We start from the raw sequence: 23,780 nt of genomic DNA, 5'->3' as shown, positions 1-23,780 counted from the left end.
AAACGTCAGCCTTCCTGCTCCTCTGATGCTGCTTGGCCTGCTGTGTTCATCCAGCTCTACACCTTGTTATCTCAGATTTTCCAGCATCTGCAGTTCCCACTATCTCTGAAACAATTTATAGACAGTCAGTTAATGTGGCGTTTATAAATTCCTACTTTAGAAATAAAACCCGTCTGATTCCAAATCAAAATACAAACAGATTCTAAACAAGGCCTCACACCAAGCATGCACTGTCTGACCTAAACTGGCACCTCTTCTACACTGATAAAACATTTAGTTCTCTCAGGACAGTGACTTGAAAATAATTCGGGGATTTACATATACATATTAATCAATTGAAACCTTCTAACTGATTAAAGATTTAACAACATTTTAGGTTCATTTAGTACACCCTCATCAGTGGTGTGACCCTTTGATCTTTTACTTATAAATTCTGTGTCTGATACTACCTCTCTCACGAACACCTGAAGAAGGAGTGATGCTCCAAAAGCTTGTGATTTTAAATAAACTTGTTGGACTATAACCTCGTGTCGTGTGACTTCCGACTTCCTTCATCTGGTGAAGTGTTTGCTGTTCAGATGCTCCTTGGGTACTGGTGCCCAGCGGGGGCAAGGAAGAAAAACACCTGTCCCTTTGGTTAGCTTGTCTCTCCTGGTAAGGTCGTTGAACCTCTTGTGGCACACGGCAGTGAGTTCAGGCAGACTTTAGGAGTTGAAGGGGTGTTGGTTAGTTCAGATATCAAGCACTTGGTACAAAATAATGGCAGTATTGCAGGCTCAATCCCTGCGCTGGCTGCAGTAGATCCTAGTATCTACCTTCCCACTTTGTCCTATTGTGACATAAGCCATGATGAGCAAGCCTTGTTTAATGAGGGCAATACATGGAGACAGAGAGAGAGAGAGTTTGAGGGGGATGATATACAATGTTAAATATCTGAACAGGAGTCTGTCATCATCAAATACCATGTCCTTTCCAGCAGTGATCAGGAGTGGGAATCCTGGCTGACTTTGCCCTATCATTGCCCAGGATACTCATCCATTGTAATGTCCCATATAGGTTCAGCTACGAAGCAGAATTTAAACCTGCAATCTTCCTCACCTACAATATATCAGACTGCATCTATTTACCAAGAAATCCGAAGCTCGCTTCTCACTTTATTGGAGTCAAACCTTTACGATGCAACAGTAGCCTGCAAAATTCACAAAGGCCTGGAACTGTCCCTGTGACATTCATTTGGTCAATATTGACTGCATGATGGTAAGAGGAATTGACTGAATTAATTTTCTGCATGGTTTTCTGATAATCATAAAGGAAGAAGATCTTACATTTGTGTCATGCCTTTCATGACTTCAGGACAGCCCTAAGCATTTGCAGCTATCTAAATGCAATGTTGTCACTGTTGTAATGTAGGAAATGCTGCAGCCAGTTTGCACACAGCAAGTTTCCACAAACTGCAATGTGATATTGACTGAGATAGTGTTATTGGTAAGGTATAATTATTAGCCAAAACACCAGGGTAACTCCCCACCCTTCTTTGAAATAGCGCTGTGGCATCTTTTATATATATTTGAAAGGACAAATGAGGCCTCAGTCAATGTCTCATCTGAAAGATGGAATCTCTAAAAGTGCAGCATTCCCGTACATTTGTGACAGGAGTGTCAGCCTAGATGCTGTGCTCAAGTCTCTGGAATGTTCAAATATTGCTACTTGCCACTGATATTCGCATCCCTCCAATTCTGGCCTCTTACATCTTTACAATTTTAATCGCATGACTGTTGACAGTTGTATTTTCATTCGCCCTGGCCCTAATCTTTAGATTTCATCCTGTAAGCCTCTCCATCTCCATGTTGATGTTCAAATATTTAGTCATCCGTCCCGATTCCTTCTCCTGCCGCTCAGCGTCAACAAACACTTTTACTGCTATCGCTTTTCTTCTCTCTGAGGGTTGTGAGTCTTTGGAACTCCTTGCCACGGAGAGCTGTGGGGACATAGTCCTCGTGCATATTTAAGGCTGAAATAGATAGATTCTTGATCAGCAGGGGAATCAAGGGTTACGGGAAAAATACAGGAAGATGGATGTGAGGAATATTGGATCATCCGTGATCCTACTAAATAGAGGAACTGGCTCAAGGAGGCGAATAGGCTCCTCTTATTCCAATTTCTTATGGTCTAAGCATTTGGGACATTTTGCTAGGTTAAATGTATTACGTAAATGTACATTAGCATTGGGGTGCTGTTATTTGCTTGCTTTTTGACAAATGCAACAGCCAAAATGCACTCAAGGACCCACAAATAGGAATGAGACTAAAACCAGTTCATCTGTGTTTAATCTTGTGAAATAGGATTGATTGAGGGATTAATGCTGGCCAGGAAAACTCCTCATGCAAAATGTGACACTCCCTCAGTCACGCACCACAATGTCATTTTAGATTAATTTCTCAAATGGTGGAATGACATTTGACCCTGTTACTTTCAGACTCATAGACAAAGGTATTAAGCAGCTGTGATGAGCTTCCAAAGGGTCAGCAGAAAGCAGGCTAGAAAATAAATATCAGAAATCAGCAGAAACACAACAAAGCTTGCATTTATTTTATCAGCAAAGGATTGCACCCAAATTAGTATATTCAGGTTTGCTGCATTCATAGTCATAGTCATACAGCACGGAAACACACCGTTCAATCCAACGCATCCACACTGACCAAATTTCCCAAACTAAACTAGTCCCATTTGCCTGCATTTGACCTATATCCCTCTAAATCTTTCCTATTCATGTACTTTTCCAAATGTCTATTAAATGTTGTAACTATACCTGCATCTACCACTTCCTCTGGCAGTTCATTCCACATGTGAACCATCCTCTGTGTGAAAAAGTTGCCCCTCAGGTCCATTTTAAATCTTTCCCCTCTGACCCTAAACCTATGACCTCTAGTTTTGAACTCCCCTACCCTAGGGAAAAGACCTATGCTATTCACCTTATCTATGCTCCTCATGATTCTATAAATGCCTATAAGGTCACCCCTCAACTTCCTATTCTCAACTGAAAGAAGTCCCAGCCTATCCCACCTCTCCCTATAACTCAAACCCTTCAGTCCTGGTAACATCCTTGTAAATCTTTTCTGAACCCTCTCCAACTTAATAATATCCTTTTTATAGCAGACTGTCCACAACAATCCAAAAGTGGCCTCTCCAAGGTCCTGTACGACCTCAATATGACATTTCATCTCCTATACTCAATAGTCTGAGCAATGAAGGTGAGTGTGCTAACCTCCTTCTTAACCATCCTGTCTACCTGTGACGCAAGTTACAAAGAACTATGTACCTGAACCCCTCGGTCTCTCTGTTTAAAACATTCCCCAGGGCCTCACCATTAACTGTGTAAGTCCTGCCCATGTTCATCGTACCAAAATGCAATTTATCTAAATTAAACTCCCATCTACTACTCCTCAGCCTGTTGGCTCAATTGATCAAAACGCCTTTGTCATCTTAAATAACCTTCTTCAATTTTGGTGTCATCCGCAAACTTACTAACCATGCTTCCTAAATTCTCATCCAAGTAGATTATATAAATGACAAATAACAGTGGACCCAGTGCCAATCCCTGTGATCATGGGTCTCTAGTGTGAAAAACAACCCTCCACCACCACCCTCTGTCTCCTACCGTCCAGCCAATTTTGTATCCAATTGGCATGTTCTCCCTGAATTCCATCTGATCTAACTTTACTAACCAGTCAACCATGTGTAACCTTGTCAAAGGCCTTACTAAAGTCCATGTAGACAATGTCTCCTGCTCTGCCCTCATCTGTCTTCTTGGTCACATCCTCAAAAAACTCAATTAAGTTTATGAGACACAATTTCCCATGCACAAAGCCATGCTGACTATCCCAAATCAGTCCTTGCCTGTCCAAATACATGTATATCCTGTCTCTCACAATCCCCTCCAACAAATTACCCACCACTGATGTCAGACTCACCAGTCTATAGTTCCCAGGCTTCTCCTTGCAGTCTTTCTTAAATAAAGGCACAACATTAGCCACTCTTCGGTCTTTCGGCACCTCACCAGTGGCTGTAGATTATACAAATATCTCTGCTAGGGGCCCCACAATTTCTTCCCTAGCTTCCCACAACCTCATGGGATACACTTAATCAGGTCTCGGAGATTTATCTACCTTCATGCTTTTTAAGACCTCCAGCACCTCCTCTTCTATAATGTTTTCAAGACATCAATATTTATTTCCCTGAGTTCCCTAACTTCCATGTCTTTCTCCACAATAAATACTGACGTGAAGTATTTGTTCAGTATCTATCCCATCTCCTGTGGTTCTTCACATTGATGATCTTATTGATCTTTAAGGGGCCCTATTCTCTGCTTAGTTGCTCGTTTCCTCTTAATGTACTTGTAGAATGTCTTTGGATTATCCTTAACCTTATCTGCCAGGACTGTCTCATATCTCCTTTTTGCCCTCCTGATTTCCCTCTTAAGAATACCCTTACTCCCCTTATACTTGATTCACTTGAACCCAGTTGTCTATACATGATGTATGCCTCATTATTCTTGACCAGAGCTTCAGTATCTCTATTCATCCACTGTTCCCTACTTCTGCCAGTCTTACCCTTCCCTCCAACAGGAAAATACTCCCTCCTGTACGCTTCCACCTCACTTTCTAACATGCATGTAAGCATTATATATCTTTCAGGCAATAGACAGGTAATAGCCATGTATTTAAAAGAAAAGGGCTCCAGAGTTAATTGCAGATTCCTCGTAGAATAGTTAATTATGGGCAATGCCTCAGGCTTAAAATCAAAATCCTCTTCCCTGATTTAATATTCATTACAAATGAAAATACCTCAGTTGGCAAATAAGATCACCAAGAATGGCAATATAAAATTACTTCTTCAAAACTAGGATAGAGGCTTTAATATCATTCAAAGTATTTTTTAGCCTTGGACAGTCTCTAGATTTAATCATACTGGGTAAGAATCTTCAGTGTGAGAGGCAATTTGAGCAGTCTCGGTCAATAGAGGGAATTATAGACAATGTGCTAGTATAATGGGAAAAGGGAGGAGAATGGCCCTAAGTGATAGCACTCATTTGGATGGCTAGTGTAGGCTTGAATGGGTCTTTCTGTGCTGTAACACTTCGGTGAGTTTGTAAGGGTCACTCGACCCGAAACAATTAACTCTGCTTTCTCTCTCCACAGATGCTGAAAGACCTGCTGAGTTTTTCCAGCAATTTCTTTTTGTGTTTCTGATTCCCAGCATCTGCAGTCCCTTGTTTTTTTTTTATTGGCTGAGGAGGGGCCCTGACTACGATCTACAAACCTTGAGCTGCATAGATAGGATCAATAGGAATAAACATTGCCCCTTAGTAATGACGCATTTTGGAAGGTCGAGTACAGGTGGAAATTATACAGTGAATGACAGAACCCTTAGGGGTATTGATCTGCAGAGGGACCTGGGTGTGCAGGTCCACAGATCACTGAAGGTGGCAGTGCAGGTAGATAAGCTAGTATAAAAGGTTTATGGTATGCTTGCCTTCATTGGAAGGGGCATTTAGTATAAGAAGAGACAAGTGATACTGCAGTTTTATAGAACTTTAGTTAGGCCACAGTTGGAATATTGCATACAGTTCTGGTCACCACACTAGCAGAAGGATGTGGATGTTTTGGAGATGGTACAGAAAAGGTTTATCAGGATGTTGCCTGGTATCGGGGGGGTGGATTTTAGCCTGAAGAAAGGTTGGATAGACTGGGTTTGTTTTCACTGGAATGCAGGAAGTTGAGGGGTGACCTGATAGAAGTTTATAAGATTGTGAATGGCATGGATAGAGTGGAAAGTATGAGGCTTTTTCCCCAGGGTGGAGGGGTCAATTACTAGGGGACACAGGTTCAAGGTGCGAGGGGGGGGAGTTTGAAAGAGATGTGCGAGGCACTTTTTCACACAAAGGGTGGTGAATGCCTGGAACATGCTGCCAGAGGAGGTGGCGGAAGCAGACACAATAGCAACATTCAAAAAATACCTGGACAAACACATGAATAGGAAGGGAATAGAGGTATATCGATCCTGTAAGTGAAGACAGCTTTAGTAGCAAAATAGTTTTAGGGCAAAATGTGGTGATGTGGGCTTAAAGGGCCGAAGGGCCTGTTCCTGTGCTGTATTGTTCTTGTTCTTTAGTAGAGGGATCTGTTACCAGTTAGCATAGATCTATAGTAAGGGGCAGAAAGGTTAGAGGAGATTTAAGGAACATTTTTTCACCCACAAGGTGACAGTCCCTGTAAGGGTGGTAAAGGTGGGAACTCTCATAACATTTGAGAAATATTTAGGTGATCTCTTGAAGTACCAGAATAACCGTGGAGAGTCTTGTGTGGTGCAGTGGCAGTGACACTACCTCTAGATCAGAACAGCTGGGTTCAAGTCCCACCTACCCTGGAGATATATTGTAACATGCCTGAACAGGTTGATTAAAATAACTACAAAGGCTATGAACCAAGCACTGAAAAATGAGACTTGACTAGATCATTGGCGGCAGTAATCACTTGCTAATGAGTATGATTGGCCACCTAGGAAATTCCATTTCAATAGATAGATGACTCCTACAGACATGATGGGCCAAAGGGCCTCTTTCTGTAGTTCTCGATGATCATCTATTATTCCCAGAACCTCTGTATGAAAGACATATTATCATTTTCTAGACTCACCTCAAACTGAATCACTGTGCAAGATGTTTGGAGTCATATTGTAGTGCAGGAGATGTTTGAATTTTAGTAATGTGACCAGTAGTTGATATCTTGTTGTAGATTTTACTATTTGTGCTGTTTGCCAATGTTATCTCACCCTCTGTTGTGATACTGGCTTTAAACACATTTTAACTTGAGTTCTTTGTATTGTGCATGTGCAGATTTAGAGTGTACTTAAGGGAGAATTTTCACCCAGAAGTTGGTGAGAATCTGGAAGTGCTAGATGAACACTGAGAACACCATGGCATACGAGGCTGTGAAAACGGAATTAGAGTAGATAAATGCTTGATGACGGCACAGTAAATGCAGCGTGGTGGCTCAGTGGTTAGTGCTGCCGCCTCACAATGCCAGGTTCGATTCCAGCTTTGGGGTGAATGTCTGTGTGGAGTTTGAATGTTCTCCTTGTGTCTGCGTGGATTTCCACCTCGTGCTCGGCTTTCTTCCAACAGTCACAAAGATGTGCAGGTTAGGTGGATTGGCCATGCTTAAATTGTCTGTAGTGTCCAGGGATGTGTAGGCTAGGTGCGTTAGCCATCGTGGATACAGGGATAGGGTGAGGACCTAAGTCTGGGTGTGATTCTCTTTCGAAGTTTGATATAGACTCGATGGGCCAAATGGCTTTTATCCACACTGTAGGGATTCTATGATAGGCACTAAGACAATGGGCTGAAGAGCCATTTTCCATACGGTAATCCTCCATGACTAACATCCAAGACTGTTGTTAAAAGGCCATTCTTACAGACTTTTTACTCAGTTTAACCTATGCATTTCCTCTTCTACTGTGACAAACCACCAATTTCAACTTGGTTAGCAAAAGGGAATGTCATAACCTTGACATTTTTTTTCTGCTTGCAGGCTGGTACTTTCACACTATCAACCACTCCCACGCAAGCATTCTCATTTCCTGATCGCCCCATCCTACAAATCAATTGGCTCAGCAGGATAACCACATCATACCACAAAGCTCCAGTTCAAATCCCGCCCTAGGGCTTCAGCACAAATCAATGTGATTACTTCAGTACAGTAATCAGCAAGTGCTGCACTGTCAGTGGGTGCTGACTGTCACAGGAAGCATCCAAGTAAAGTTGCATCAACCTGCTTGGGTGTAGGAAATCACATGTGATTCCAGTTTCATTTTATTTAAAATTTTTTCACATAAGATCCCAAGGTACTATTTCATAACACGGAAATGATCCCACCCCCAATGTTTACCCCTCATTCAACATTACAAAAAGTATAGATTATTTCATCTTTAACACATCATTGTGCACAAACTGGGTGCTGTGTTTGACAGTAGTGATGGTAGCCAAAACAATCAGAGTTTTTCTTTGACCCAGCATCCAGGTCAACAATGATCAAAACTATAAAACATACAAAATAGGAGCAGGAATAGGTCATTCAGCCCTTCAAGCATGCTCCATTATTCAACATGCTCATGACTGATTCTCCATCTGAATGCCATATTGCTGCTTTCTCTCCATGCCCCTTGAAGACTTTAAATTCTAAAACTTAAATCTCTTTTCTTGAATATATTCAGTGACGTGGCCTCCACCATCTTCAGTGGTAAGAAATTTCACAAATTCCGCTCTGTGTGAAGAAATCCTTCCTCACCCAAGTCCTAAATGCTCTCCCCTGTATTCTTAGACTGTCCCCCGCCTCAATGCTCCCCAACCAGGGACAACATCCTCCCAGCACCTAGTTCTGAGGAAGGGTCACCAGACCCGAAACGTTAACTCTGATTTTTTCTTCACAGATGCTGCCAGACATGCTGAGCTTTTCCACCAACTTCTGTTTCTTTTCTCCCTGCACCTAGTCTGTTCAGCTCTGTCAGAATGTTATCTATTTCAATCACGGCCTCTTTCATTCTTCTAAACTCAACTGAGTACAGGCCCAGTCCACAAGATCGTAAGGTCTTGATTTCAACCATTCAACCCAACAAGTCTGCTCAGCCAATCAATAAGGTCATGTCTGATCTGATTGTCCTCAAATCTGCCTTTTCCTCATAACCCTTGATTCCTTAACTGATTAAAAATCTCTCTCAGCCTTGAATATGCTTAATCTGGAAAAAAAAGTCTGAAAAAAAAATCTGGAATTAAGAATCTACTGATGACCGTGAAATCATTGTTGATTGTCAGAAAGAAAACATCTGGTTTACTGATGTCCTTCAGGGAAGGAAATTTGCCATCCTCACCTGGTGTGGCCTACATGTGACTCCAGACCCACAGCAAAGTGGTTGACACTCAAGTGTCCTCTGAGATGGCCTAGCAAGCTATTCAGTTGTATCAATCGCTACAAAGTCTTAAAGAAATGAAACTGGATGGATCACCTGGCATTGACCTAGGGCACTGGAAAAGACAATGGCAGAAACAGCACTGTTGACACTGCAAAGTCCCCCTCACTAACATCTAGGGGGTAATGCCAAAATTGGGAGAGCTGTCTTGGTGACAGGACACCAGCCTCTGTGGAGTTATGTCAGTCTAAGACAGTATGGGTAAGAGTGGCCACTGCACACTCATTGTGGAGACAAAGTCCCACCTTCACATTGAAAATAACCTCCATTGTGTTGTGTGGCACTACCACCGTGCTAAATGGGACAGACTTTGAACAGATCTAGAAACTCAAGACTGGGCATCCATGAGGTGCTGTGGGCCATCAACAACAGCAGAATTGTACTCCAGCACAAGCTGTAACCTCATGGCCCGGCATATCCCCCACTCAACCATTACCATCAAGCCAGGGGATCAACCCTGGTTCAATGGAGAGTGCAGGAGGGCACGCCAGGAACAGCACCAGGAATGCCTGAAAATGAGGTGTCAATCTGGTGAGGCTACCAAACAGGACTACATGCACGCCAAACAGCGAAAGCAGCAAGTGATGGACAGAACTAAGCGATCCCACAACCAACAGATCAGATCTAAGCTCTGCAGTCCTGCCACATCCAGTTGTGAATGATGGTGAACAATTAAACAACTGACTGGAGGAGGAGGCTACACAAATATCCCCATCCTCAATGATGGAAAAGATAAGGCTGAAGCTTTCGCAACAATCTTCAGCCAGAAATGCAGAGTGAATGATCCGTCTCGGCCTCTTCCAGTAATCCCGAGCATTACAGATACCAGTCTTTACCAATTTGATTCACTCCACTTGATATCAAGAAAAGGTTGGAGGCACTGAATACTGCAAAGACTACAAGCCCTGACAACATTCCGGCAACAGTACTGAAGACTTGTGCTCCAGAATTTGCCGCTCCCCTAGCCAAGCTGTTCCAGCACAGTTACAACACTGGCATTTACCTGACAATGTGGAAAATTACCCAAGTATATCCTGTACATAAAAAACAAGACAAATCCAACCCAGCCAATTACTGCCTCATCAGTCTACTCTCAATCATCAGTAAAGTGATGGAAGGTGTCATCAATAGTGCTATCAAGCAGCACTTGCTCTGCAATAACCTGCTCAGTGACGCCCAGTTTGGGTTCCGCCAGGGCCACTCAGCTCCTGACCTCATCACAGCCTTGGTCCAAACATGGACAAAAGAGCTGAATTCCAGAGGTGAGGTGAGAGTGACAGCCCTTGACATCAATGCTGCATTCGGCCAAGTGTGGCATCAAGGAGCCCTGGCAAAACTGGAATCAATGGGTATTGGGGGCAAACTCTCCAGTGGTTTCAGTCATACCTGACACATAGAAAGATGGTCATAGTTGTTGGAGTTCAGTCATCTCACTCCAGGACATCTCTGCAGGAGTTCCTCAGGGTAATGTCCTAAGGCCAACCATTTTCAGCTGCTTCATCAATGACCTTCCCTCCATCATAGGGTCAAAAGTGGGGATGTTAGCCAATGATTGCACAATGTTCAGCACCATTTGCAACTCCTCAGACACTGAAACAGTCCGTGTCCAAATGCGACAAGATCTGGACAATATCCAGGCTTGGGCTGACAAGTGGCAAGTAACATTCACACCACACAAACGCCACGTTATGACCATCACCAATGAGAGTCAATTTAACCACCACCCCTTTTCATTCAATGGAGTTACTATCACTGAATCCCCCGCTATCAACATCCTGGGAGTTATCATTGATCAGAAGCTCAACTGGACTCACTACATAAATGGAGTGGCTACAAGAGCAGGTCAGAGGCTAGGAATACAGCGGCGAGTAACTCACCTCCTGACTCTCCAAAACCTGTCCACCATCTAGAAGGCACAAGTCAGGTGTGTGGATGGAATACTCCCCACTTGCCTGGATGAGTGCAGCCCCAACAATACTCAAGAAGCTTGACTCCATCCAGGGAAAAGCAGCCCACTTGATTGGCACCACATCCACTCCCTCCACCACCGGAGCTCAGTAACAGCAGTGTGTACTATTCACAAGATGCACTGCAGAAATTCACCAAAGATCCTCAGACAGCATCTTCCAAACCCATCTTCCATCTAGAAGGACAACGGCAACAGATACATGGGAACACCACCACCTTCAAATTCCCCTCCAAGTCACTCACCATCTTGACTTGGAAATATATCACTGTTCCTTCACTGTCGCTGGCTTCAAATCCTGGATTTTCCTCCTTAATGGCATTGTGGATCAACCCACAGCAGGTGGACTGCAGTAGTTCAAGAAGGCAGCTCACCACCACCTTCACAACTATGGACGGGTAATAAATGCTAGCCAGCCAGCGACACCCACATACCTCAAAATGAAAAAAAAATTGTAATCCCTACAGGCCATTCAGCTCATGAGTCCACACTGACCCTCCAAACAGCATCGCACCCAGACCCACACCATCCCTGTAAACCCTGGAATTCCCATGGCTAATCCACCTAACTAAGAATGGCCAATTCACAATTTTGGACTGTGGGGGAAAACTGGAACACCCAGAGGAAATCCACACAGAAACAGGGAGAATGTGCAAACTCCAGACAGACAGTCACCCGAGGGTGGAATCGAACCCAGGCCTCAAGTGTTGTCAGGCAGCAGTGCTAACTACTGGACCACCGTGTGTCCTAATGACCTAGCCTCAACAGCCCTCTGTGGTAAAGAATTCCATAGATTTACGACCCTCAGAGAAGACATTCCTCATTTGTTTTAAATGTATGATCCCTTATTCTAAGATTACACCTCTGATCCTAGACTTTCCCATAAGGGGAATCAACTTTGTCCAAATAAACTCTGTCAAGTCCTCTGACTAGTTAAACTAATCTCTCCCCATAGGATAGTCCTGCATCCCCAGCATTAGCCTAGTGAACCTCCTCTGCATACCCTCTATCGCAAGTACGTCTTTTCTTACGTAGGGATATCAAAACCGCATGCAATAATCCAGCTGTGGTCTCACCAAGGCTCTGCATAACTCCAGCGAAGGCATCATTACTTCTAAACTCAAATGTGAAATTGTATTCTGAAAGTGGCCAGGAGAGGGAGCCCAAGGAACATCTTTCCTCCAATGCTTAGGTTCACATCAGAAAGAAATAGACACTGTACAAGCTTCCTTAAACCCAGTCTGGTACACTCTGTATGATGATGCTTTATCTTCATGTATCAGTAATGAAATAGTGCGACAATGTGGCAATTCAGGGAATGGTATTGCACGAATGGGTAATTAATTTCTCAGTTCTTAAAATATTCCCCAAGTCAACTTCTGAAACTTAATACATTTCTCGTACCCCTCTCTTCAAGGTATGACTTTATAGCTACAGTAACTACCTCAGGCTCTTCTTAATGCAAGTGTCTGGCTAGGGAATCTTATCTCAATATTCAACTAAGGGAGGAGATAAGATCACAGCCACAAAAAAAGCAAAACACTACAGATGCTAGAAATCTGAAATGAAAACAAAAAGCAGAAAACACTGGAGAAACTCTATGGAGTGGAACTGAAGGAGGATGAAAAATTATGATTTTTGCACTGTCGACATTGGCGTGAGTAGAACATATGGCAAGGGTGCCCAGAGAGAAAGACAATGGTGTTAAAGGAGTGACAGACATGTACAATAGGTGTTAATGATAGGATTAATACAATAGGATAACATAGATCAGATCTGCTGGGAACAAGGCCAGCAAGACACAAAAAAAGTCAAAGTAGTGTGGGCGGGGTGTGGGAGAGAATCAAAATGGAGGATAGTGTTCATGGTCTGAAGTTGTTGAACTCAATGTGGTGTAAAGTGCTTAAGCAAAAAGTGAGGTGTTTTTTTTCCTCCAGCTCACTTTGAGGATCTCTGGAACACATCAGCAGGCCTAGGATGGAAGCGGTAGCATGCAAGCAAGATGGTTTATTGAAATGGAAAACATGGAATGTAGGGGTCAATGACAGCTGGGTCTGGCCCGATTTCACCTCCAATGCATTTGTGCATGCATTTTCCAGCAAAGATCAAGGATTCACAGTTTAAGTTCAACAGATGTATAGCTGCAGCCATTCAGGAACTGTTAAATATTTAAACTTCCCTACATAGAGGTCACTACGCTACAAGGTATATCTATTTTCCATCGGAGATCGTCAAGGATTCAGTCAACCACTCACTTAGTGTGTCAAAGAGCAATGACACCAATGGTCTGACCTTTGTAGGAGAACTTAGGGTGCAGTGCATAGTATCTCCATCTCTGGGTCAGGACTTCATGTACGATTACCACATCATGATTTATTGGTCATGGAAGGAGTGTTTGTGACGTGGTTCAGTAAGCTGATATCTCCAAATGAGGGGAAGAAGTTGTATGCCAAGATATGCAAAAGAAAAACCTGCACCCTGCCTGCTAACTGGCAGAGATACGCAGAAGTCAGCTCAGTGTCACACAACGTGACATATTCATCCCATTACAGTAGCTGCAACTTCATGCATCCTCTCTGGTTACGTACAGTGCTCCAGTTTTCGTAGTATTGGCTAAGTGAACAAGGTGACATGTGCCTATCTCAACTGTAAGATATAGTTTCATTGTCAGCAATCAACATATTATAAAAAATACAGCTGACATTTGGATTAGATCTGATTGGAGAGAAAAACATCCTACTCTGCTTATTAGAATCAAGTTGCAAGTTAGTTGGCACTACATGTAGCTATTCCAAGGACAAATGCCTCAATAGCAGGGAGTGAGAGATTCAGGAAGTGCATGCAGAACGAGCTGTGGTCATACTAAACCTTAAAAACTAGGAAGTCATGGTTTATTATCCAATCGATGTGAAATACCTATGAATATTGCAATTGGTGACTATTAGTTTAATGGACACAGTTGGAATTAATTAGAATGGCAGAACAGAGGTAATGTATTTAGCATCCATTGATAAGTGACAAGTGACCTGCTCAGCTAAACTCTCTTTTACACATCATAAGAGTTTTCTTCTAAAATCAACCTGTTTGGACATGTTCTGACACACCTCAATGCTATCACATCCAGAGGTGGGACTTGAGGCAGGCATACTACCATTGTAGCACAAGACCCTACTTGCTCATTATATGAGCAAGGCCAACAGTCATAACCCCTTTCTAATAACCTTTCATTGCCACCTTCTTGAGCCAGTGCTGTCCAAATGGTGTAGTGGCATCCACAGTGCTTTCAGGAAGGCACTTCCAGGATTTTGATGCTGTGATAGTGAAGGAATGGTGATTTGTCCTAAGTCAGGATGGTGCGTGACTTGGAAGGGAACAAGCAGGCACCTGCTGCACTTGTTCTTCTGGGTGGTAATTCCATATATTTGGACAATGTTATCGATGGAACCCTGGTGAGTTACCACCGTGTATTATGTAGATGATACACACTGCTGCCACTGTGCACTTTTGGTGAAGGGTGTGAATGTCAAGAGGTGGTGGATAGGGTGACAATCTTGTAAATGGCCAATGGAAAGAAAGCAGAGATGAGTAGATGGAGTGCTGATCAAGCTTCAACAGCTTTGTCCTGAATGATGTCAAATTAATGGAGCGCTATTAGAGCAGTGCTCATCAGGGCAACTCTTGATGAAGGGTGTAAACCCGAAACATCAACTTGCCTGCTCTTCTGATGCTACCTGACCTGTTGTGTTCCTCCAGCTCCACACTGTATTGACTCCGACTTCAGTATCTGCAGTTCTTGCTATCTCCAAGTGAGGATTAATCCTGATTTACTGTAAACCTAACTTGTGAAAACTTTTCAGTTATGTTAGGCTAAAAAAAATTCTGAAGTTATCTTAATAATCAGAAAACACATATTTCATCACAACAGCAAACCACCCCCCATCCTTATCACCTTTATTAAAAATTAAGCACTTGTTAATGGTTTAATGTGAAAGGTTACTATCAAATATAGCTCAGATGGCTTTTAAAGCAGTTCAGCAAACAGGAAAGTAAACAGCAGCAGAAAATGGAAAATGTCACACAACACAACATACTCAAGTTGCAAAAGGACCCTTGTAAAATTCCCTCAATTTTTGAAGGGGATCAGTTGGTAGTCTTAGGCCCCAGAATTAAAGACAGGCTGGAACCTGGGGCAAAACAATTACAATAATCAAGATATCAAAATTGGAAGGGAATGAAGTTACAGGGCAATGACAAAAAAAGCAGTGGATTCGGGAATTAATTGGGTAGATCTACCAAAGAGCTGTACAGGTAGGATAGGTCCAATGTACTTCTCATGCGATAATTCTTTAATTATCTAAATGAAACAGATTTTAATGATGAACTTAATACTGTTATTATGAAATGTGTACAATAAACATTCAGTTGAGAATCGAATTTTATAGCGATTAATACATTTGTCACTGGGTAAAACAATGTTGAACAAAATGAGCTTAGACATTTATTTGATAGATTAACCTCTCCTCTGTTTTGCTATGGTTCTTCTGACTGGGAGAAAATATTTCGAAAACAGTGGCATTGCGAAGTGGGGTGAAGGTGAACTCAATCTTGGATTCACAAGCTTACACAGTTCACCCTGCCTTTTATCTTTCTGAACTGGATCAAAGTGAAAAGAAAATGAAAGACTTGTCTCCACATCACTCAGGACGTCTCAAAGTGCTGCATTTCTGAAACAGTCACTGTTGTAAGGCAGTAGCCAATTTACCCACAGCACGGTCCCTCAAACAGCATTGCAACAATGACCAGAGGATGTTTTAATGATTACAGACAAAAAAAAACCCTGCAGATGCTGGAATCCAAGGTAGACAAACAGGAGGCTGGAAGAACACAGCAAAGCAGGCAGCATCTGGAGGAAAGGAGAAGTCAACGTTTCGGGTATTGCCTTTCTTCAGGACAAAAAGATGTTTTAGTGATGTTGGTTGACGGATAACTGGTGTCCAGAGCACCAGGAATAAAATCACCTGTGCAACTTCACATAGTCCAGTGATATCTACCTGGTGGTCACTGAGGGTCCCAGTTTAACATCTAGAGCGTCAGCATGGATTTGTGCTGGAGTTTCTGGGGTAAGACAAGAACTCATAACCCTTTGACTCAGAAGTGAGAGTACTATCATTGTGTGGCACAGTAACACTTGTATACAAGTGCAAAATATGGTGAATGGTGGAATGCTAATAGAGAAACAGAAAATACTCAGCAGACCAGACAGGATCTGTGGAGAGAGAAACAGTTAACATTTCAGGTTGGTGATCTTTCATTATCCAACCTCCAATGTTAACTCCATTGTACGTAATTTGTTTAACACAAGGGAGCACCTGTCTTAATCTAGTGGGCACTGACACTAACTCTTAATACTCATTTAAGATCACATACCACTACACAGAATAGTAAGGAAATCTGGGCTTTAATAGCCTGAATATATTATGAATATAATGTAATCCTTTAACAAATCAGCCAAAAAGTCAACACACAGGTCATTTTCCAAATTAATTAAAAATAACTTTTAATTACACGGAAACTCTTAAAGACAGGTGTCTTTGCCATGACAAATCAATATGACACCGTAAAGAAAACAAAGTTCTATCCCATCAGTCTTAATCTATTTTAAGTGGGATAACAAGAAAAAAAAACACACCCCAAAGGTGCAGAGCCCATGCCCTTTTTGTAAGAAATAAACCACTTTATAATGTGAATGCAATGACTTGGTTGTGCACAGTTGCCACGTGATGGTCCTGATGCAAGGTAGTTCACGAAACACATACACACACAAAGGTGTACACGATAACTAAGGTGTGAAAGGTAAACTAGCAACAAGGTCCACTCATGTACCCATTTTTGCTGCATACGCTGACTGAGAAGCATCTGCTATTAAAGCAGGCAGTTAGTGCACTTGTGCCCAGGGTTCTCAAACTTATGTTGAACCCTCTTAAATATTCAGTTGAATATGGATTATCTCACACCCCCATGCTCCCCATTTTTGGGGGATTAATTTTGTATCATTTGAGGTGAAAACAAATCTTTAAATCCAGTAAACAAGTTATATTTACAGTTTTTCTTTTGCTTTAATATTGAAGATATTCGCCCCCATTTCAATTTGCAGCCTTTCTAGGTTAAAATTAGTTATGTTTCTAGCCCCACTTAAACTGTAATGTACAGTCTCTAATTGTTATTTCTATCCTTATTTTCATTCACAGCTGAAAGATAGCATTTCTATTAAAATTGGTTTGCGCACTTGAGAGCAGATAATCAGACATCCAAGTTATGCCAGGAGTTTCTTCCCTGTTGTTCATTCGTCGTCAAAGTTCTGCTGCAGCAAGAAGTTTGCAGCCAGATTTTCGTTCTTCTCACAGGCAAAGTAAGCCTGAATGACGAGGCCCTCAGGAAAACCCAAGGCTTTTAACTGTGCAAGACACAGAAAGGAAAAGCAAATGTCAAATAATAACAACTTGCATTTAAGCACAGTCAAGCATCACAAGGTGCTTCTAGCCCATTATTAAGCAAAATTTGATACCATACCACATAAGAAATTAGGACACTGTAAGTTTCAAAGACAGCTTAAGAGAGAAAGAGGCACAGAATCAAGGGGGCCGAGGCAACTGGAGACACAACTGTAATGGTGGAGTGACAAGAAATCTGAGATAATTAAGAGGCCAGAAGTGGAGAGGCACAGATATATCAGCGAGGTTCAGGGATTAGTGGGATTTGCAAAATATGGGCAAGAACTTTAAGACGATACAAAGTCAAAAGAAATACCAAACCACAAATGCTGTAAGCTTGGAAAAACAAACACAATTCAGGCCCACCAGAAAGGCTAAGTCTAGGCTGAACCATAGGAAGTGATGTGTACAGATGTCAGGAAAGAAAATTATCTGTCTATAAAACTGTAATATGATAGTCACTTAAGAAGCAGGATGGAGGGAAACTTTTGCCCCTACAACAGTACTTGGAAGAAGCCAGCATTGTGGGGACAGGAATGGAGCAAAACGAACCAACTGAAAGTTGTATATTATTGCCAGTAACCCACGTGATTTCAAATCCCAAAAAGTCCAGTGGCAAATCAGAACTCAATAAATTCTGGGCTGGCGTAAGAACATGATCATAAAAACTGAGCACTTTGTCCAAAAAAACTGTTATTCATAAATATACTCGGAAGGAAACCTGACCATGTTTACCTGATCTTGATGATGTGTAGAACTCGCTTTTGCCTCTTATCAACCTCTGCTTTGCTTTCTCCAAGAACCAATAAAAGGAAAGTAAACAAACATACAACCCAGGCGTCACTCTTGTGAGTCGTATCACCTGATTATGCTCCAGCCTCATAATATCCTGCCATCTGTCCTGTCTCCTCTATCTAGCCTGAATCACCCGAGCCAGAGTGAGCCCATATGTTGCCTTTTAGCAGCTGTACTTTACAAGAGTAATACCTCTTATTCAGGGTTACTGCAGTATTACTGCACAAAACAAAAACCGTTCCACCGGTCAGTCGAGAAACATGGTGCAGGCACACGCAGACAAAAAGAACAGTATATTTGCAAGTATCTGTAAGGATCATTTCTATCTTCATTGGATTACAAGAGGTCAGAGTTTGAGATGTAATAGAAAGCTACAAAGTCTCCATGAATTGCATTCATAACTAAATATTACTGGAAAGAGAAAGCCAGTTTTCTTCACTACTGATTGACCCAATGGATATCTCTTGATTTGAAATGAAGAAATGCATCATTCTCAAGTAGGTCAGAGTCAAAAATACCGCAGAGTCCCTAATTCCATGTTGTACCTTAGTCTCTGCTAGAGCAGCATTTGGGATGCTAAAATTGGTCTTGTCTGTCTTAGGTTAGAGAAAATAAAGGGATCAGCCATAATTCCCTCAAGGGAGATGTACGCCCAAACAGCAATCAGGAACATGCTGTGCCAGGGATTAATGGGCCATGCACAAGCGCAGTCCACTTTAAGATGCATTGGCAGCAATCTTGAAGGAAGTGGACGGCTAACAAATAGGCTATGCACAGCTAAGGGACGTTAGTGGGAACATATACTATGGCACTGGAAGTGATGTACATGTGTCAAAAGATTAGGATGGGAGTTGGCTATAATAGTTGAGTAACCTGCTGACACTGAATGCAGCAAGTTACTGGAAAATGTCAGGTACCTTATGTAAACATAAACAACACAAGTCAACAGCCTCACAGAAAGAAGGGAGAAACGATAAAGAAGAAATTGCAACACTTTTGAGAAATTTCCATCCTGATAATATTTGAACAGTTGATGGAAACACAGGAAATTGAAGGAGTAGGCCATTTGGCCCTTAGATTAAATCATGCTCAATCTTCATCTCAATGCCATTTGCCCCACACCATCCCAATATCCCCTAATGCTATTAGCAATTAGAAATCTATTGATCTCCATCTTGAACATACTCAATGACTCTGTCTCCACAGCCCTCTGATGTAGAGAATTCGAAAGATTTACCATGCTCAGAAAAAAATCCCCCCTCATCTCAGTCTCAAAGGCCTGCCCCTCATTCTGAGATTGTGCTCCTCGTATCAAGATGCATTCCCCCCCAGCCCCCGCTCTTCCAAACAACACAGCTAAAGGAAGAGAGATATTAAGTAATTTTCTCTTAATAGCCCATTATTGAACATTCAAAGAGATCTACAATTTTACAGAAGGAAGTAAGTTTTCAACGTAATGAAAATATATTTTCTACTTTAGCTAAATTCTTTCATGGTATTCACTGACCCGCTCTATGGCTTCTTTTTCTTGGGGTGTAACTTGAACGTAGCTTGACTGCGATGCATCTTCTCCAACTGCTCCCATCTCCCCTTCAGTCTCAGTTACATCCTCTAAAGGTTCATTTAGCATCTGGATGAAGTGTTCTTGGTGCTGACTGATTTGCTGCAGGGAAGTCATTACCAATGATTAGAACTGTGTTGATATAACACCCTATTACACTGGAAAATCACAAGAATTTCATGTACATAAATTTGTCTAGAAATGGAATGACTCCTTTAACATTTGAGAAGTACATATTGGTGTGAAGACAACAACATCTGGCTAAGGGTGTAAATGCACTATCAAGGCTACCACTCCAAGTTGAGAAAGGAAATTAAACCCTTTTGTTTATATATCACCAGGATATGTTTCCAAAGAACAGCTAACTTTTCCATGGAAAGGTCCCACAAATAGCAGCAACTAGTTTTTGAAGGTGAGAGTTATAGGTGGAATGCCCATGTTCTTCTGCAGATAGTGTTATGTGATCTCTCAAAATCCACTCAAAGCAGATGGAGCCTCAGATTAATATCTCAATCAAAAGACAGCTCATTCAGTGATGCAATAATGCCCCAGTGACATTCAAGTGCAAGGCTACAAAACATGCTGAAGCAGGCGGTGGGGTGACAATCAAGCATGTGAATTAGGACAGGAGCAGGTCACTCAGCCCCAGAAGCCTGATCTGCTATTCTGTAAGATCCGGGCTGATATGACTACTCTACATTCCTGCCTACTTCCAATAAACTTTCATTTCCATGTTTATCAATAAACTATCAACCTCTACCTTAAAGTATTCAAAGGTTCTGCTGTCCGCTGTCTTTTCAGATGGAAGTTCCAAATTCTTAGAGAGAAAAAAAATTCTGTTTTAAATGGGTAACGCTTATTTTTAAAACAGTGACCTCCTCAGTCTAGAATCCCACAAGAGGTAACATTCTCTCCAAATGCCATCTTGTAAAGACTGTCTGGATCTTGTATATTTCAGTCAATTCACCTCTTACTTCTTTAAACTCCAGCGGATGTGTGCTAGTCTGTTCGAGCTTCCTCATAGAGCAATATACCCATTCCCAGTATTAGACTAGTAAACCTTCTCTCGACTGCTTTCAATGCATTTCGATCTGTCCATAAATAAGGATTCCAATATCGCGCACACAACTCGAGCTGCGGTCTCACCATTATGCTGTTTCGCTGAAGCATAACCTCCTTACTTTTTTATTCAATTTTCCTCAGAATAAGCAATAATATTATATTAGGTTTCCTAGTAACTTGTTGTACCTGCATATTAATCTTTTGTGACTCAGGCAAGACTGCTACCAATTAAACAAAGCTGATTTTATATGAAGCAAGACAGCACTGTAAGGCTACCCTTTCTAAATTATTTCGAACCGTACCGGAATCAGTATTTTGGTGATTAAGGGGGAAATAAGAAGTTTTTAATATTCTTCCATTTTTCCAACTCATTCCTTAGCAGAATTAAGGCTTGTAAACTAACACAGCTGAGCGCATATTGATTATACGGTGTTGATTGCGCTCACTAAGTTGAGAAACTACAGCCTTAAGAAAGACTGAGAAAAACCACTCCTCTACCTTAGTTCAGCCAGATTAAAGACCCTACATTTCTTTCTTCATCTCAATCATAACATCAAATTTTTTCCATTTTTTTTGCCTTCACTACCCTTCCTGCAAGTTTATCGCTTTATGCATAAAGTTCCTCACTTCGCTCTTGTTGTTGGTTACACATTCATCCGAATGCTGCAGCTTAAGTTGAAGCATATCTGCTTTTCTTGCACCATTAACTAATTTATATATGTCTAGGGTCAGGTTGTTGCAAACAATGTGTTAAAGTTGCAGATAGCTTTTCATCCTTACCTGCAGTAGTTGTGGGTTCTCTCTGCCCAGCTGTTGAAGCAGGGCTGGTAACATTGATGGATTCTGCTGAAGTACTTGTCTCATGTTTTGGAACTGGGGCAGATCCCGGAGGAAGTCCAAAGGGTTCTCAGCTGAGCAAGAAAAGGAATTTTAAAAGTCTGAATCAGCAATGTGACTGGAGGTCTATGAACTGCAAATGTGCTCTCTGTACCAGACTGCTATGTTCCTCAACTCATGTTCTTTGCACTACAGTGATAAGGTAGATAGTATTTGGCAGGAGGGAACAGGGAAAAAAAAATCAGTTCTGAAGAGTCACTGGACACGAAACATTAACTTTAATTTCTCTTCACAGATACTGCCAGGCCTGATGAGTTTTTCCAGCATTTTCTGTTTTTGTTTCTGATTTCTAGCATCCTTTCAGGTCTTTTTAAAAAAAAAAGTTAGCCTCCTTCTATTGGCTGCTTTCAGGGCATTGTTGACAAGAGGCTCGAAATCTGATCCCGGAGCCATTATGGCACAGGAGGCAGTCATTTGGGCCATCTTGTCCACGCTGCCTCTACTGGGCATAAATGAATTGTCTGGTGAAACACCAGCTCAGACAACTGATTCCCTAAACCTTACCAGGTAAGCACCCAGAGAAGGCAGCAGTGGGGTCACAAGAAAGATTTTGGTGCCTTTGTGTAAAGGAAATTGGAAAAAAAGCTAGGGCTCCTGATCCTAATCCAGTGACCCCATGGGAACTCAGCAGTAATATTCCCCTAGGCTTTACTCTTCATTGTTGAGGTCCTGAAAATTGTCACACAAGGAAGAAATACCAGCAATGAGTAAGCAAGTCTCAGGAAGGACACAAGCAAAATCACTTCCAGTATTAATGACCACGTAGTGAAATTATACATCTGGCTATCAGGTTTAGTTGAATGCCCCTGCAGTCAGATAACCGACCATCTTCAATGTCTTGACTCATGCATAAATAATAACCACATAGAGGCTCCATAGTGTCTTTGGCACCCCATTCCAGAACCTACAGCACTGTACTCCAGCAAGGAGACACAGCAGCAAGAGTGGGGAAAGGAAAAGTTAAATTAAAAGTTCCAACTACTGCAGCAAACACTCAAATGTTTCAGCATGGTAATCAAGGAGCAGCTCTGTCAAATAAAACAGCAAATGCTGAAAATACTCAGCATCAGTGAAGAGAAAAAAAAACAGGGTTTATGTTTCAGGTCAATGATTTTCATCAGAATATGCTGATAAGTAAAATTGCACACACTGTCCTTTACCTTGGAGCAGAGAGGCTGACGTTTCGGGCCTAGACCCTTCATCAGAAAAGGGGGAGGGGAAGGGGGTTTTGAAATAAATAGGGAGAGAGTGGGAGGCGGATAGAAGAGGGATAGAGGAGAGGATAGGTGGAGAGGAAACAAACAGGTCGAAGAGGCGGGGATGGAGCCAGGAAAGGTGAGTGTAGGTAGGGAGTTAGGAAGGGGATAGGTCAGTCCAGGGAGGACGGACAGGTCAAGGGGGCGGGATGAGGTTGGTCGGTAGGAGATGGAGGTGCGGCTTGAGGTGGGAGGAGGGGATAGGTGGGAGGAAGAACAGGTTAGGGAGGCAGGGACGAGCTGGACTGGTTTTGGGATGCGGTGGGGGGAGGGGAGATTTTGAAACTTGTGAAATCCACATTGATACCATTGGGCTGCAGGGTTCCCAAGCGGAATATGAGTTGCTGTTCCTGCAACCTTCGGGTGGCATCGTTGTGGCACTGCAGGAGGCCCAGGATGGACATGTCGTCTGAGGAATGGGAGGGGGAGTTGAAATGGTTCGCGACTGGGAGGTGCAGTTGTTTGTTGCGAACCGAGCGTAGGTGTTCTGCAAAGCGGTCCCCGAGTCTCCGCTTGGTTTCCCCGATGTAGAGGAAGCCACACCGGGTACAGCGGATGCAGTATACCACATTGGCAGATGTGCAGGTGAACATCTGCTTGATGTGGAAAGTCTTCTTGGGGCCTGGGATGGGGGTGAGGGAGGAGGTATGGGGGCAGGTGTAGCACTTCCTGCGGTTGCAGGGAAAAGTGCCGGGTGTGGTGGAGCTGGAGGGGAGTGTGGAGCGGAC

The 23,780-nt window shown here is 42.4% G+C and overlaps 1 protein-coding gene across 2 annotated transcripts in view; it reads right to left on the bottom strand.

Annotated features, from left to right (window-relative positions):
* Window positions 1–16,530: 16,530 nt before the first annotated feature.
* The window catches only part of LOC109913939 (UV excision repair protein RAD23 homolog A), a 22,669-nt gene continuing 15,419 nt past the window's right edge, over window positions 16,531–23,780 (bottom strand). Inside the window, exons 7-10 of one of the 2 annotated variants that reach the window (XM_048617999.1) lie at window positions 21,680–21,810; window positions 20,598–20,654; window positions 19,784–19,939; window positions 16,531–17,444 (exon numbers count right to left, since the gene is read on the bottom strand). In XM_048617999.1, the coding sequence (XP_048473956.1) occupies window positions 17,331–17,444; window positions 19,784–19,939; window positions 20,598–20,654; window positions 21,680–21,810 (458 nt within the window). In that variant the 3' untranslated portion in view covers window positions 16,531–17,330. The remainder of the gene's footprint in view (window positions 17,445–19,783; window positions 19,940–20,597; window positions 20,655–21,679; window positions 21,811–23,780) is intronic. The other variant, XM_020513502.2, reaches the window with a different exon arrangement.

This window comes from Rhincodon typus, chromosome 38 (assembly GCF_021869965.1).
Source record: "Rhincodon typus isolate 14 chromosome 38, sRhiTyp1.1, whole genome shotgun sequence".
NCBI classification, from domain to species: domain Eukaryota; kingdom Metazoa; phylum Chordata; class Chondrichthyes; order Orectolobiformes; family Rhincodontidae; genus Rhincodon; species Rhincodon typus.
Note: the sequence above shows the minus strand (reverse complement) of the source record. Positions and strands in the feature narration are given on the sequence as shown.